Source organism: Myxine glutinosa, chromosome 14, assembly GCF_964187855.1.
Source record: "Myxine glutinosa chromosome 14, kmMyxGlut1.1, whole genome shotgun sequence".
In the NCBI taxonomy this organism is placed as follows: domain Eukaryota; kingdom Metazoa; phylum Chordata; class Myxini; order Myxiniformes; family Myxinidae; genus Myxine; species Myxine glutinosa.
The window spans coordinates 50536134-50548634 of NC_136274.1; the positions used below are offsets into that span (position 1 = coordinate 50536134).

Below are 12501 nucleotides of genomic sequence, written 5' to 3' on the forward strand. Positions count from 1 at the left end.
GTGGTAAAGCATGTGGTGAGGTGGAAAGAACTGGGAAGTGGCCGTGTGCTGTGTGCAGGAAGGGTGTCCGAGTGAACTCCATTCAATGTACAATGTGCGCTGAGTGGGTTCATCAAAAATGTAGTGGTCTGAGAGGGTCATTAACCAGTGTGGCAGCTACATTCAAATGTAAGGTGTGCACAGAGGGCGCTGCAGATGGAGGAAATGTTGAGTTGGATCTTGGAGACGGCGTGAAGCTGGAAGGTGTGAAAACATTTTGATACCTCGGAGACGTGCTTCTGACAAACCAGACGTGATCTGCTTAACAGAAACTTTCCTCCTTCATGATGTCTCTGATTCCTTGGTATCTCTCCCAGGTTACTCCCTCCTCCAGTATGATAGACCTGAGCCTCGTCCTGGAGGTGGGGTTGCTATCTTTATAAAAAACTCTCTTCCTCACTCGCCCTGCACTGCCCTCTCTCCACCTCACCCCCAGGAATACCTTTGGCTATGGCTTCCCCTTCGCTCCCACCTTTTGTTCATATGTGTGTTGTACCGTCCACCAAACAGTGATGACCCCATCTACATCTCGCTGTCTGAGAATATGGACCAACTTCTATCTACCCATCCCAACTCTCTCTTCCTCATATGTGGTGATTTCAACTGTCACCATGCCAGTTGGCTGGGTGTGGGTACCTCTCTCACCAGCCATGGCTCTTCAACAAAGGACTTCTGTGACTCACTGGGACTGACACAATCTGTCAATTTCCCGACCCGGATTTCAGTCAACGGAGCATCTTCTCTTCTGGACTTGGTTATGACGAACTTCCCTGAAAATGTCTGCTGCTCTTCTTCTGCTCCAATCGGCTCTTCTGATCATGTGCTTGTTAAAGTGGACATCTCTCTGACCATTCTCAGAGAGCCTCCTCAGCGTCGACGAGTCTGGCATTTCACTCAGGCCAACTGGCACGGTCTTCAAGCAGCCATCAATCATCTGGACTGGTCTCCCATCTCTACTGCCTCTGACATAAATTCTTCCTGGGAATTCTTCCAAAGCAAACTGCTCTCTCTCATGCACAGATTTATCCCATCTCGTCTTCTGTTGCCATACCCTTCCTCCCATCCATGGTACACGGAATCTTGTGGTGAGGCTATTGCCCAGAAACAACTTGCTTTCGTCTCCTGGAAAGCAAATCCAACGGAAGGAAATCTCATTTCCTTTCACAAAGCCCGAAACAAGTGTGTGTCCACCCTCAGGAGAGCCAGGAAACAATATCTCTCCGTTCTTAGGACCGAACTCTCTTATCTGTCTCCCTCTTCCAAATCCTAGTGGCGTCTGGTCAAATCTGTTTCTGGTGTTTGTTCCCCCTCCATCCCCTCCCTCACCTCAAATGGCCACACGGCTGACTCCGCACGTGAAAAAGCTGAATGCCTCAACTCTGTGTTTGCCTCTAAATCTTGTGTCCCAAACCCATCCCTCTCTGTACCCACCATACCCGGTCGTACCCAGCTGCTCCTGGACTCTGTGTCCTTTCCTCCTGACAAGGTGGAAAAGTTTCTGTCAACCCTCGACTCGGATTCTGCAACTGGACCTGACGGCATTAGCCCACGGGTCATAAAATCCTGTTCTTCCGCTCTTTCACTCCCTCTCTCTGTTCTCTTCACCCTCTCTTTTGCTCAAGGTCATCTTCCATCTGCTTGGAAATCTGCCAACATCACCGCTTTGCACAAAAAAGGTGCAAAAACAGATCCCAGCAACTACAGACCAATCAGCCATCTCCCAATTATCAGCAAAGTCATGGAATCCATCATTGCTTCAGATATGAAATCTTTCCTCTTCTCCAATGGCTTGATCTCTGATCATCAATTTGGTTTCAGACCTGGACACTCTACTCTGGACATGCTGCTTCTGCTTTCTCAACAATGGATGGAGGTCCTCAATGCCAAACAGGAAATTAGAGCAGTCTCCCTTGACATATCACGTGCCTTCGATACGGTCTGGCACCCCGCTCTGCTCACCAAACTCTCCTCTTTTGGTATCCATGGAAATCTCCACGCATGGCTGGCGGACGTCCTCTCTAGTCGTAGTCAACGTGTGGCCCTGAATGGGTTTCTCTCATCTCCTCTTCCTGTTCAGGCTGGAGTTCCACAAGGCAGTGTTCTGGGCCCTGTGCTTTTTCTGGTCTTCATCAATGATCTCTCTGACTCTCTTGAAAATCCTCTGTATCTCTTTGTTGATGACTCTACTCTCTGTCGCTCCATTCTTCATCCCTCAGATCGGCAGTCTGCAGCCTCCTCACTCTCTGCAGACCTGAACAAAATCACAGACTGGGCAAACAAGTGGAACATGTCTTTCAATCCTGACAAATCTCACACTCTTACGATGTCTCTCCGAAAAGACCGACTGGACAACCCTCCCATCCACTTTCTGAATAATCCTCTCCAAGAAGTTCTGTCACTCAAGCTTTTGGGTCTCACTATCTGCCATGATCTTTCCTGGGAAAACCACATTTCAAATATGGCCTCCAAAGACAGTCGCCGACTGGGCATCCTCCGTCGTGCGAAGTCCTTCCTTGGCACACCTGAGCTCCTCACCACATACAAGGCTTTCATCCGCAGCTCAATGGAATACTGCTCTCCCCTCTGGGCTGGTGCTCCTGCCTCACACCTAGCTCGTCTTCACGCTGTTGAAACCAAAGCATTCAGAATCATTGGAATCTCCCGCGATGAAGCTAACTCCAAGGGCCTCTCACTCACTCACCGCAGGCAGGTTGGTGGTCTTTCCGTCTTCTACCGACTCCTCTCTGGCCTTGCCCCCCCCCCCCCCCAGCTCTCTCTGGGCTCTGTCCCGCAAATATTCCTACAGGTCGCACAAGATCTGCCTGCAACCCTCTTATGGTCAAACTGCCAAAATCAAGACTCTCTGCTCACCTTCACTCCTCTTTTCTCCCGCCTCTGGAACAAACTCCCTCACTCTCTTCAATCCCACTCCACCCTCCACGTCTTTAAAACAGCTGTTCACCACCATCTCTTATCTTCCCCCATCCAAAACCTTCATCTTTTCTACCCCCGCTAATTTCACCCCAATTCCACTTTTTTGAAATACCAACTTCTGTCCTGGAAGTCCTTGGTGTCCTTGTGTTTTATACTTCTCCCTCCCCCCCCCTTCCCACGCCTCCTCCCCCCAAGCCCTCTCCCTTCCACACATCTCCCTGCTCTCAAATGTTGTGTTTGTGTGCTTCCCCTTCTCTCCCCATCTTGTTTTCCGCACCCTCTCTTTATATATTTTGTTTGTCTGGTTGATTTGTTTGTGAAGTAAATGTTAGCTCTTTCACGAGCCTCGATTCAGTATACAAAAAAATTTTTAAAAAATGGAGAAGGTGGATCAGACTCGGCAACGGTTGCTGGAGTGAGATGTGCATGGAAGAAGTTTCGGAAACTGAGTGACGTGCTGATCAGGAGGGGAGTGTCGTTGAAGCTGAAGGGAAAGGTGTATGCTGCATGTGTGAGAAGTGTTATGATTTATGGGAGCGAGACATGGGTAATGAACGTAGAGCAGCAACGAAGGCTGGAAAGGGTGGAAATGCGAATGGTTCGGTGGATGTGCGGAGTATCGTTGAGAGAGAGGAAGACAAATGATGAATTGTGAAAGATGATGAGAATAGAGTCTGCGATGGATGCTGTGAAGAGAAACAGGTTGAGATGGTTTGGTCATGTGTTGAGGAAGGATGAAAGTGACTGGTTGAGAAGAGTGATGGAAATGAATGTGGAAGGAAGTAGAGGACGGGGAAGACCGAGAAAGACTTGGCTAAAGATGGTGGAAGAAGAAATGCGGACAAGGGGGTTAACAAGGGGAGATGCATAAAATAGGGCAAAATGGAGAAGATTGTCATGGGGACCGCAAGGCTCACCCCCGCTCTTGCAGGGAAAATGGCCTTTAAAATGCCTGTTGTTTTGTGTACAGGTTTGGTGTCTGACAGTATGAATTGATTCGATATTGGTGAATATAAGAATCCGATAATTTTTGAAGTGATTCTCCACCCTTGAGAGATGGGCAAAAAACGATACATATAGCACGGTATTTCAAAACGTTGTGGACAGCTTCTGACAAAACTTGGTGGATGAGTTTGGGAGGTGACAAAAACAAACTGATTAGATTTTTGGTTATGGTCTGGATGCAGATCTGGTCTATCTGTGGGATACAAAACGTAAACTGTTCAGCCTGGTGGAGGTATGAGCTCTACCGAGTGCCTTAGCAAAACTTGAATTTGGCTTCACATTTTCATAACAAATTGGATAAATTGCTAATGTCGTTTTTGCCCAGGTTAAACCTTGCTTATTGGAAGGGCATTGTTGGGACACAAGTAATTCATAAGCATTGGGACACACATAATATAACGCTATTACAGTATCTTACGCACAACTGACACTTTGATGGATTAACATGTTGGAGACGAGTAGCTTTTACTTGTGAACGAGTGAAAGGTCGCATAAACGGGTGCCATCCCTCACCGTAAGGCATGCAGAGTCTTTCGTGTGCAATTGCTAGTGGAGACAATGGCCTCCAGAGCTTTAACAGCAGTTGCTTGCTGTTTGTGCTAGGAACAAAAAACCAAGTTTCATCAAAATCACGAATAAGCCTTGCCATCAATTTGGTGCTCTACTGTTCTTCCACACTTAAAAGGAAAATATCCTGATAAATCATTCTCAAGGAATGACAAATTTATTCATACAAGATAATGTAACAATTATATCAAAAATGAGTAGAGCACAAAAATACTGATCAGCACATTTAAATAGGAGGAAAGAATATCTCCAAAAATGTATTTACTAAGGCTTGCGATTACGGTAGACATTCTCTATTGTATATTTTGATGCACAGTATCATCTAACCGTGTCTGCATATTCTCACTAATGGTATTTTGAAGTACAAGGTGTGATCAAAATTTTTGGTGAATGGTGCCACTCGTAATGAATGCGTGAACATTGTTGAGGTCAGTGGGCGGGCCTTATTTCGTTCACCCTCTCACTTGCAAGCACACAACAAACACCATTAGTACTATATGCCAGTGCGCCGTGACGTTGCTTTTTGTGATGAGTACGTGTTTGTGGTGTCTGCCCCTTTTGTAGAAAATGTCAAAGTTTGTGCAATGAGCAAACATTAAATTTTGTTTTAAACTTGGCAATACGGCTACAGAAACACACGAAATGCTTGTAACAGTCTACGCCGATGAAGCTGTAACGAAGAAGACTGTTTTCAAGTGGTTTCAAAGGTTTTGGGAAGGAAATGAGTAGCTGGAAGATGACGAAAGATGCGGTTGTCCATCAATAGCACGAACCGATGAAAACGTCTCTCAAGTCAGCACTGTCATCCAAGCAAACTGACGTTTAACTATTTGTGAAATCACGGAAGAGAGATCAGTCTTTCGTTTGGTTCCGTTCAAGCCATACTGACAGATGATTTGAACATAAAATGCATCAGCACAAACTTTGTTCCATGCATCCTCTCAGGTGAACAAAAAGAAAATTGTGTCTTCATTTCATCCAACTTGTTTGATGCATTTCAGATCCAACATTCTTACCCCAGGTGATAACGGGTGAGTAGTGGGTTTACGGCAATTTTTTTGTTGTTGTTGTTTACAGAGTCGAGGCTCGTGTAAGAGCCAACACATTAAACACGAAAACATGCACGGACACATAAAACATACAATAAAGAGAGCGGGAGACAAGAGGGGGAGAGAGGGGAAAGCACGCAAGCATAACAACAGTAGAGAAAAGGGACGTCAGTAGATCTGTGGAAGGGAGAGTGTCGGGGGGGGGGGGGGTAGGGGGTGGGGTGGGGAGGAGGTGGGAGGAGGGGAGGTGGGAGGAGAGGTACACGGTATAAAGCAAATTAACACCACTAGGAATTTCAGGAATGAAGTCGGAGATTGAAAGAGGTGGATTTGGAGTGTTTTAACAGGGGTAGAAAAGATCAAGGTTTTGGATAGGGGAAGATATGAGATGGTGGTGAACAGCTGTTGTAAAGACCTGGAGGGAGGAGAGGGATTGAAGAGAGTGAGGGAGTTTGTTCCAGAGGTGGGGGAAAAGAGGAATGAAAGAGTGAAGGTGAACGAACAGAGAGTCTCTGACCTGGTAATGCTATGGCTATGACCCGGTAATGAAAGCACAGAGCTCCCAGTGGAAGGCAACCACGTTATCGACACTGAAAAAGGCGCATCAGTTCAGATTGCAAGTGAAGGTCATGCTGATTCCGTTCCTTAATATGGAAGGAATGGTTCACGCAGAATTTCTTCCCAAAGGTGCTACCGTTAATGCGGCTTTTGATGTGAAAGGTATGAAACATTTGCGATAGGCAGTCAGACGGAAAAGACAAGAAAAGTGGAAGAATGGGTGGCTCTCCTCCATCACGACAACTTCCTCTGCCACCACACGGCGCTTTCTATCCAACATTTTTCGGCAGGAAAAAACATTCCTGTCATCCCGCATCCGCCTTATATGCCAGACTTGGCACTGCGCGACTTCTGGCTGTTCCCCAAATTGAAACAAACGATGGGAAAGGGAAGAGATTTGACATTATCGAAGACATCAAATCCAACACGACAGTCCTTCTGAAGGTGATTAACAAAGAGGACTTCCGGAAATGTTTTCGACAGTGGCAGGACTGGTGGAACAAGTGCGTATGTGCAGGAGGGGAGTACTTCGAAGAGGATTAATCACGTAAGTATTTAATGTTTAATAAAATGATTTTATTCTAACTGCATTCACTGAACATTTTGATCACTTCTCACATATTCCCTGCTGTTTCACCTAATCAAACATCACCTGGATTATATGGGAATGTTCAGACCTGCTGGTGACATGGTAATTATGGGACAAATAACTAATACTAATGTAAAATTGTCCTCAGTTTTATGTTTTTGCACATTGTAATATGAAGCAGAAAATAAATAAAAAAACAAGAAGAATAAGGGTGCAAGATATTCAACACCTCCAGCGCAACATGTACAGCCAGATAAAGTAGGTCAGCAGGGGGTTCTTGGTCCTTGGCCGGCGGTGACTCAAGTCGGACATCAGAACCCGTTTCTTGGTTGGCAAGTTGTACCAAACAATCCACGGCACGTAAAGCTAGAGAGGCCAAGCAGGATGAGGGTAGCCAGGCAAATTTGTGAAAGTAGAGCAATAACGAAGGTGATACGCACAAACAAATAGTTGTTGTGTGGGTGATAAATGGTTTGTACCACAACCAACGAAAATGTATATCTTTAAATCCCAATGATTTCATTTAAGAATTATGGGATCAAATGTATTATTTTAAAGAAGGAAAAAGCTGTTCTACAGAGTATAACACGGCCTGATCTTGTCCTCTCTGTTTCCATCAATTTTACCTTTATCAGTTAATTTATTTGCAATATGACATGATCGCTAATACCTAGTTGTAGACAATATTTACCTGGAAACTCTAGTCCTTCCCTCTGTAAACACCTCTCCCAAATCTTACCATTTTGCTCATCTCTCTCAAATAAAGCCACCCGGAGATTAAGGAAAGTTGTTGTTGGGTTGTCAGGTTCAATCCGATGTGCTTTGGAAAGTGATTCCTTGGCCTGTGTTGGACATGAAAAAAAGAAAACATCACTTCAAGACGTTTTATAAAAATGATTCCAAATAAAGTTTGCATTGTCTGCAAATTACAAAAAGCAGAACCATATTGAGCTGATCCAGCTCCAAGTAGCAGGTGGAAAGGTTGCGATACAGTTTCGCCAGGTTGCAGTCCAGTTCTCCAGGTTGGTAAAAAGAAGCCAACAGTTTGTACCATATGAGTGCGTCAGCATAGCATTTCGCCTAAAACAGGAAAACGACAGATGGTTCAATGGGGGTTGAGGCACTGTTGTCTCAAAGCAGACTAGTTTACCCCTCCCAACCCTTTTTCTTCTGTGAAGAGACAACTTTTTACATTTGTCTTGTTTCAATCCAAGGGGCTGGTTGTTCTGCTTTTGTTTTCTTTGTGTAGCCCCCACCTCGAGTGGCCCTATAGGCTTTGTGGCGGGAAATGAATGAATGAATGAATGATCGTTTTTAAGGCCATTTTCCCCGCTAGAGCGGGGGTTAGCCTTGCGGGCCCCATGACAATCATGGTTCCCTGTTTGAGGCAATGTTTTTATGGCCGAATGCTCTTCCTGACGCCAACCCTTAGTCGCCTCTTACGATGCGCAGGGATACGGTGTACCTATTCTAAACCGGGGTACACACCGGGATCATATTATGGCTTTGTGGCGGGCAATATCCCATAAAAAATAAATAAATAAACAGTTAGTGCACTACGGAAGCAAATGCGCAACGTTTTTTCTGATGCAATTCCTTTTGGAGATTCATGCCTCATTCCATTCGTTTGAAGGAGCATTCCCTTCATTTTAAGGAACAGCATTTTGCATAGAACGTCACACCCCATAGTTTGAAAAATCATGGCTGTGGTTAATGTAGATAAAACTTCCATGAAATAAACCCAGAAACGTGCGATACCAGTGCAGATTCAACTCCCGGTCATGTAGTGTACCTCAATATGGAGCGAGGCTCTTCCCCACAGCAAGAGGTGCATATGGTCCCACTGCGATTCCTTCAGCATCTTCCCAGACTGGTGCTCTATGATAAGATAAATTATCACGTAGCTAATGCTGGCATGCACAAGGAATCTGCAAATATTCATCTTGTGCACCAAAATATTCCACATTTTAAGCTTGTCATTCATTCTTTGTGATGGCATAACCCTGACTACCAAAACGACCTTAAATATACAGTGAAGGGTTTGCTGGAAAATAAAGAGTACAATATAAAGGGTTACATATACTCATAGAGAGAGGACTGAGATGTCACCGTGTAAGCAACTTACTGGTAATGAGATCCTCAACCTCTTTTTTGGCCTCGTCCTCGTGTCCAAAGTGTAAAGCAACCTCAATCTTCAGCAAGATAACCTCAAGGCCACAAGTTGTGTGGCTGAGGGATTCGCACACAAAAGGAAGACAAGCCTTGCAAGCAGACTCCCTGCAGATGTGCACAAAACATGGAATGCATTTAAAATCCAAGCAACACAAACATCAGCATTAAATGAGATTGGCCAAGGGTTAAAGCATTATAACTTCCCTGAAAGTACAAAGAACGTAGATACTACGAGGCAACATTTGTTATTGATATTCTGTAGTGCTCTTGCAGGGTGATTCATCAATGTGTCTGCCGTACTCCCTCGGGTGAAGGGTAAATGGGCATCCAGTCTACCAGCATTAGTTGGTGGACGTTAAAGGTACCACGGTGTTCTTGGCAAAGAGTATGTGAGCTATTGCCAGCACCCTGAACAAATTACAAATTACTGCCCTAACCTTAGTCGAACGACAGGCCTGGCTATCCAGTTCGTGAAAGACTTGGGGCAAGATTCCCCAGACTACCCCACAAGAATGTGGGAATAATTGTGGCCGTTAAAGAAGAAGAGTTGTAGTGTTCCTGTAGCATCGATTTCAAAATAAACAAGTCACACAACATTTATCAGACTTGAAAGGTGAAATATGAGTGCAAATCGAAAAACAATTAATTCCCCCTAAACTTTGGACACCAAATACACTCAAGGCCCATATTTTCTGCATCAGACATTAACCTGATCCTCCCAATCAGTTGTTTTTGGACAAAAACGCTTACCTCAGGCAGTCAACATGTGCAGTAGAAATGGCCAATTCATGTTTCTCATCTATATTTGTAAACATATACAGTACTGCACATATCATCAAAGATGACTAGTAATAGCAGAAGAGGAATAAATTTCACAAACATTTCAAACTGTTTTTATAATCCTTGTAAGCAATTATATAGTTCTTATTATGCTCGAAGCCGTGGTTTAGCCTGGTGTTGGCTTAGCGGCTAGGGTGCCAGCTTAGGATCCTGGGTTCGAATCCCGGTCGATCGCTGAATTAACGCCAGGGGGGTTGACTCAGCCTGTCATCCTTCCGAGGTCGGCTAATTGAGTACCAGTTCACTGGTAATTCCCTGTGTGTCGTAAAAAGGCGACAAACAGGGTTGGCGGCAGGAAGGGCATCCGGCCGTAAAACATTGCTTCAAAAAGGGGACCAAAAAAAAACAACAACAACCACGGTGCCCGAAAAAGGCCAACCCCCGCTTTGCGGGGAAAAATGGCCTCTAAAGGTGGTTTTTTTTTGTTGTTGTTTTTTTTATTTTTATGCTCGAAGAATAATATTTTATAGCCATGAGCCCAATTGTTTTATCCAAAATGCACAGCAACTGAGAAGTCATTAATAAATAGTTCCTTTGTTTAATATAGGCTCATGAAACAGCTCAACAACAAAGGGCCAGGAGGTTGACAGACTGACAGAGGAACAAAAAAGAACAGGTAGTTGGACATTGCAGTAGAAGGCAAGTGGCAGGGAGGAAAATACTTAGGGAGGGGGTCTAAACGAGTTGAAAACATTGAGAGCAGTGCTGGTTTACAATAGTGCCTCGGCGCCAGGCCCACAACCATAAGGGGCCCATAGCGACCAAGATTTTTTTTTTTTTATGTACACCGCGATCTTATTTTTTAACAGCTACCATTATCCCACCTTTATTGTGTGGTCGGCCGAGAGAAGCTTGGCCCGAGTCTTCACGAACCAGCTGGCCAGGCCTGACACTCAACTAGTTAGGGCAGGAATTTATATTTATTCAGGCCATCAGCGATAGATCGCCTACTCTCTGCAAAGGACACCATGGGATCGTTAACGTCCACCAACAAATGCCGGCAGATCGGACACCCGTTTAACGTTGATCTGAGGAACTGCACACACTAATGAATCATCCTGCCTATGAAACACCGAGCTGCAAGTTTATAGCTAGGTCGGAATCAAACCCATGCTAGACAGCCTAAAGGTGAGTGTGTATACCTCTAGGTCTAGTACATCCTGCCAGCCAAAGTGTACACATCACAATACGTTTCAATAAAGAATATGTTTAGAATTTAATGCTAGAATATACATAAAATATGTATAGAACTTGGTGGGAGCAGCAAAGGGCAGGCTGTTTTCATCCATTGTTTCATTCATAATTTTTTATTAATTATTTATTTTATGTGCACTTGTCTACATGTGATTCTGCCCTTGGGCTACTAATGCTGATACCCTAGTGGCAGCCACCTCCATCTGCAACTTAAACTTGTAAATATTGTAAATAAAACGTATATACAGCTGTGTGCCGAGTTAATTAAAGACTACTTCTGTGTTGATCTGTATTTTGCAATGATTCCCCAAATGTAGGCCACAAATTTGTTTGGCGCCAGGCCCACAAAAGGTTAATCCGGCAATAGTCGAGAGTGGGTTTTTGGCTCAAGTTTTCAGATGGTGTGTCACAGAATGGTGACTATGAAACACATATTTGGTCCAGGAGACAGACAACGATTCAGTTCTGTTTATATAATTCTGTTTATGGCTTTCAACAACCTCATACATTTGACACATTCTTTATCACAGCCGATCAGCATTGCTAGGACATGCAACTTTCTCATCTTCCCCCTGGGCTTGTATACCTTCCGTTTTGCATCACCATTCGCACAGCATCGAACACCAAATCTGATGGAAGATTGTTTTTGAGGATATCCTTCATGGCTGAATGAAATATGGATGACAAAGAAATAATAAAGAAAGAAAGTGAGAGATAAATAATGAAACAGGCAAACTGATCAATCATTCACTCATTTTCTGGACTTGAATACCAATGCCATGAAATTTGAATACTGTAATTATAACATTGATTTTTGAGGCCATAACACTTGTTCTTATTTATAGATTCTTCGGTAAAATGCCATGGGCATAGAAAAGGCCCCTTTATATAAGGATATGTGCCATGTGGCAAATTAGAAAAAAGAAGGGACATTCTCTTAGCTTATAGAAAATGTCGAACAACAGAAAAGAAGGGACATTCAAAAAATATCGTGTGCATGCTGTACCCTTGTGTTCTTAGGAGAAACCAAGTAATGCTCTAGAAAAGTTTATATGAAGGGGCACCAATTTAATTCATACACCTGCATGAAGAAGTAAATGTATTTTATTTGCCAGATGTAGGGTGCCCCTTAGACTGCTTTCCAGGCTGTACAATCCGTTGCTATCCCTCTTGTTAGTAGTACACAGCATACATACGGTACATAAACACATTAATACAACATGAGTTGGTGGATACTGATACAACACGATAGATACAGATGCAACGGCAACCAACATACAGGCTCCAGCGTTAGTTATTTCCTTATTAAACGTTCACAGATAGTCCTCCCTTCTGTGTAGGCTTTATGGATCAATATGCATTGTGTGGGATTAGCAAGGGATTTCTTCTCTTTCTTTCTTAATCTCTAAAACAAATAGCTAGGGAGAACAGCTCATTTGCATATTCACGCCAAAACGGCATTCAAATTCCCATGCCAATTCCCAACAGCCACAACCACTAAAGGCAACCGCATTGACCACCAATAACCACTATCCACCTCCAAACCATCTCCGC

General features: G+C 44.1%; 1 protein-coding gene across 1 annotated transcript in view; it reads right to left on the reverse strand.

Annotated features, from left to right (window-relative positions):
* The window catches only part of LOC137439254 (testis-expressed protein 11-like), a 35238-nt gene extending 23628 nt beyond the window's left edge, over nt 1-11610 (reverse strand). The window contains exons 1-7 of the mRNA XM_078767977.1: nt 11534-11610; nt 8867-9018; nt 8534-8619; nt 7684-7821; nt 7481-7583; nt 6971-7107; nt 4492-4577 (exon numbers count right to left, since the gene is read on the reverse strand). Coding sequence (XP_078624103.1) covers nt 4492-4577; nt 6971-7107; nt 7481-7583; nt 7684-7821; nt 8534-8619; nt 8867-9018; nt 11534-11610 — 779 coding nt within the window. The remainder of the gene's footprint in view (nt 1-4491; nt 4578-6970; nt 7108-7480; nt 7584-7683; nt 7822-8533; nt 8620-8866; nt 9019-11533) is intronic.
* Nucleotides 11611-12501: the final 891 nt, after the last annotated feature.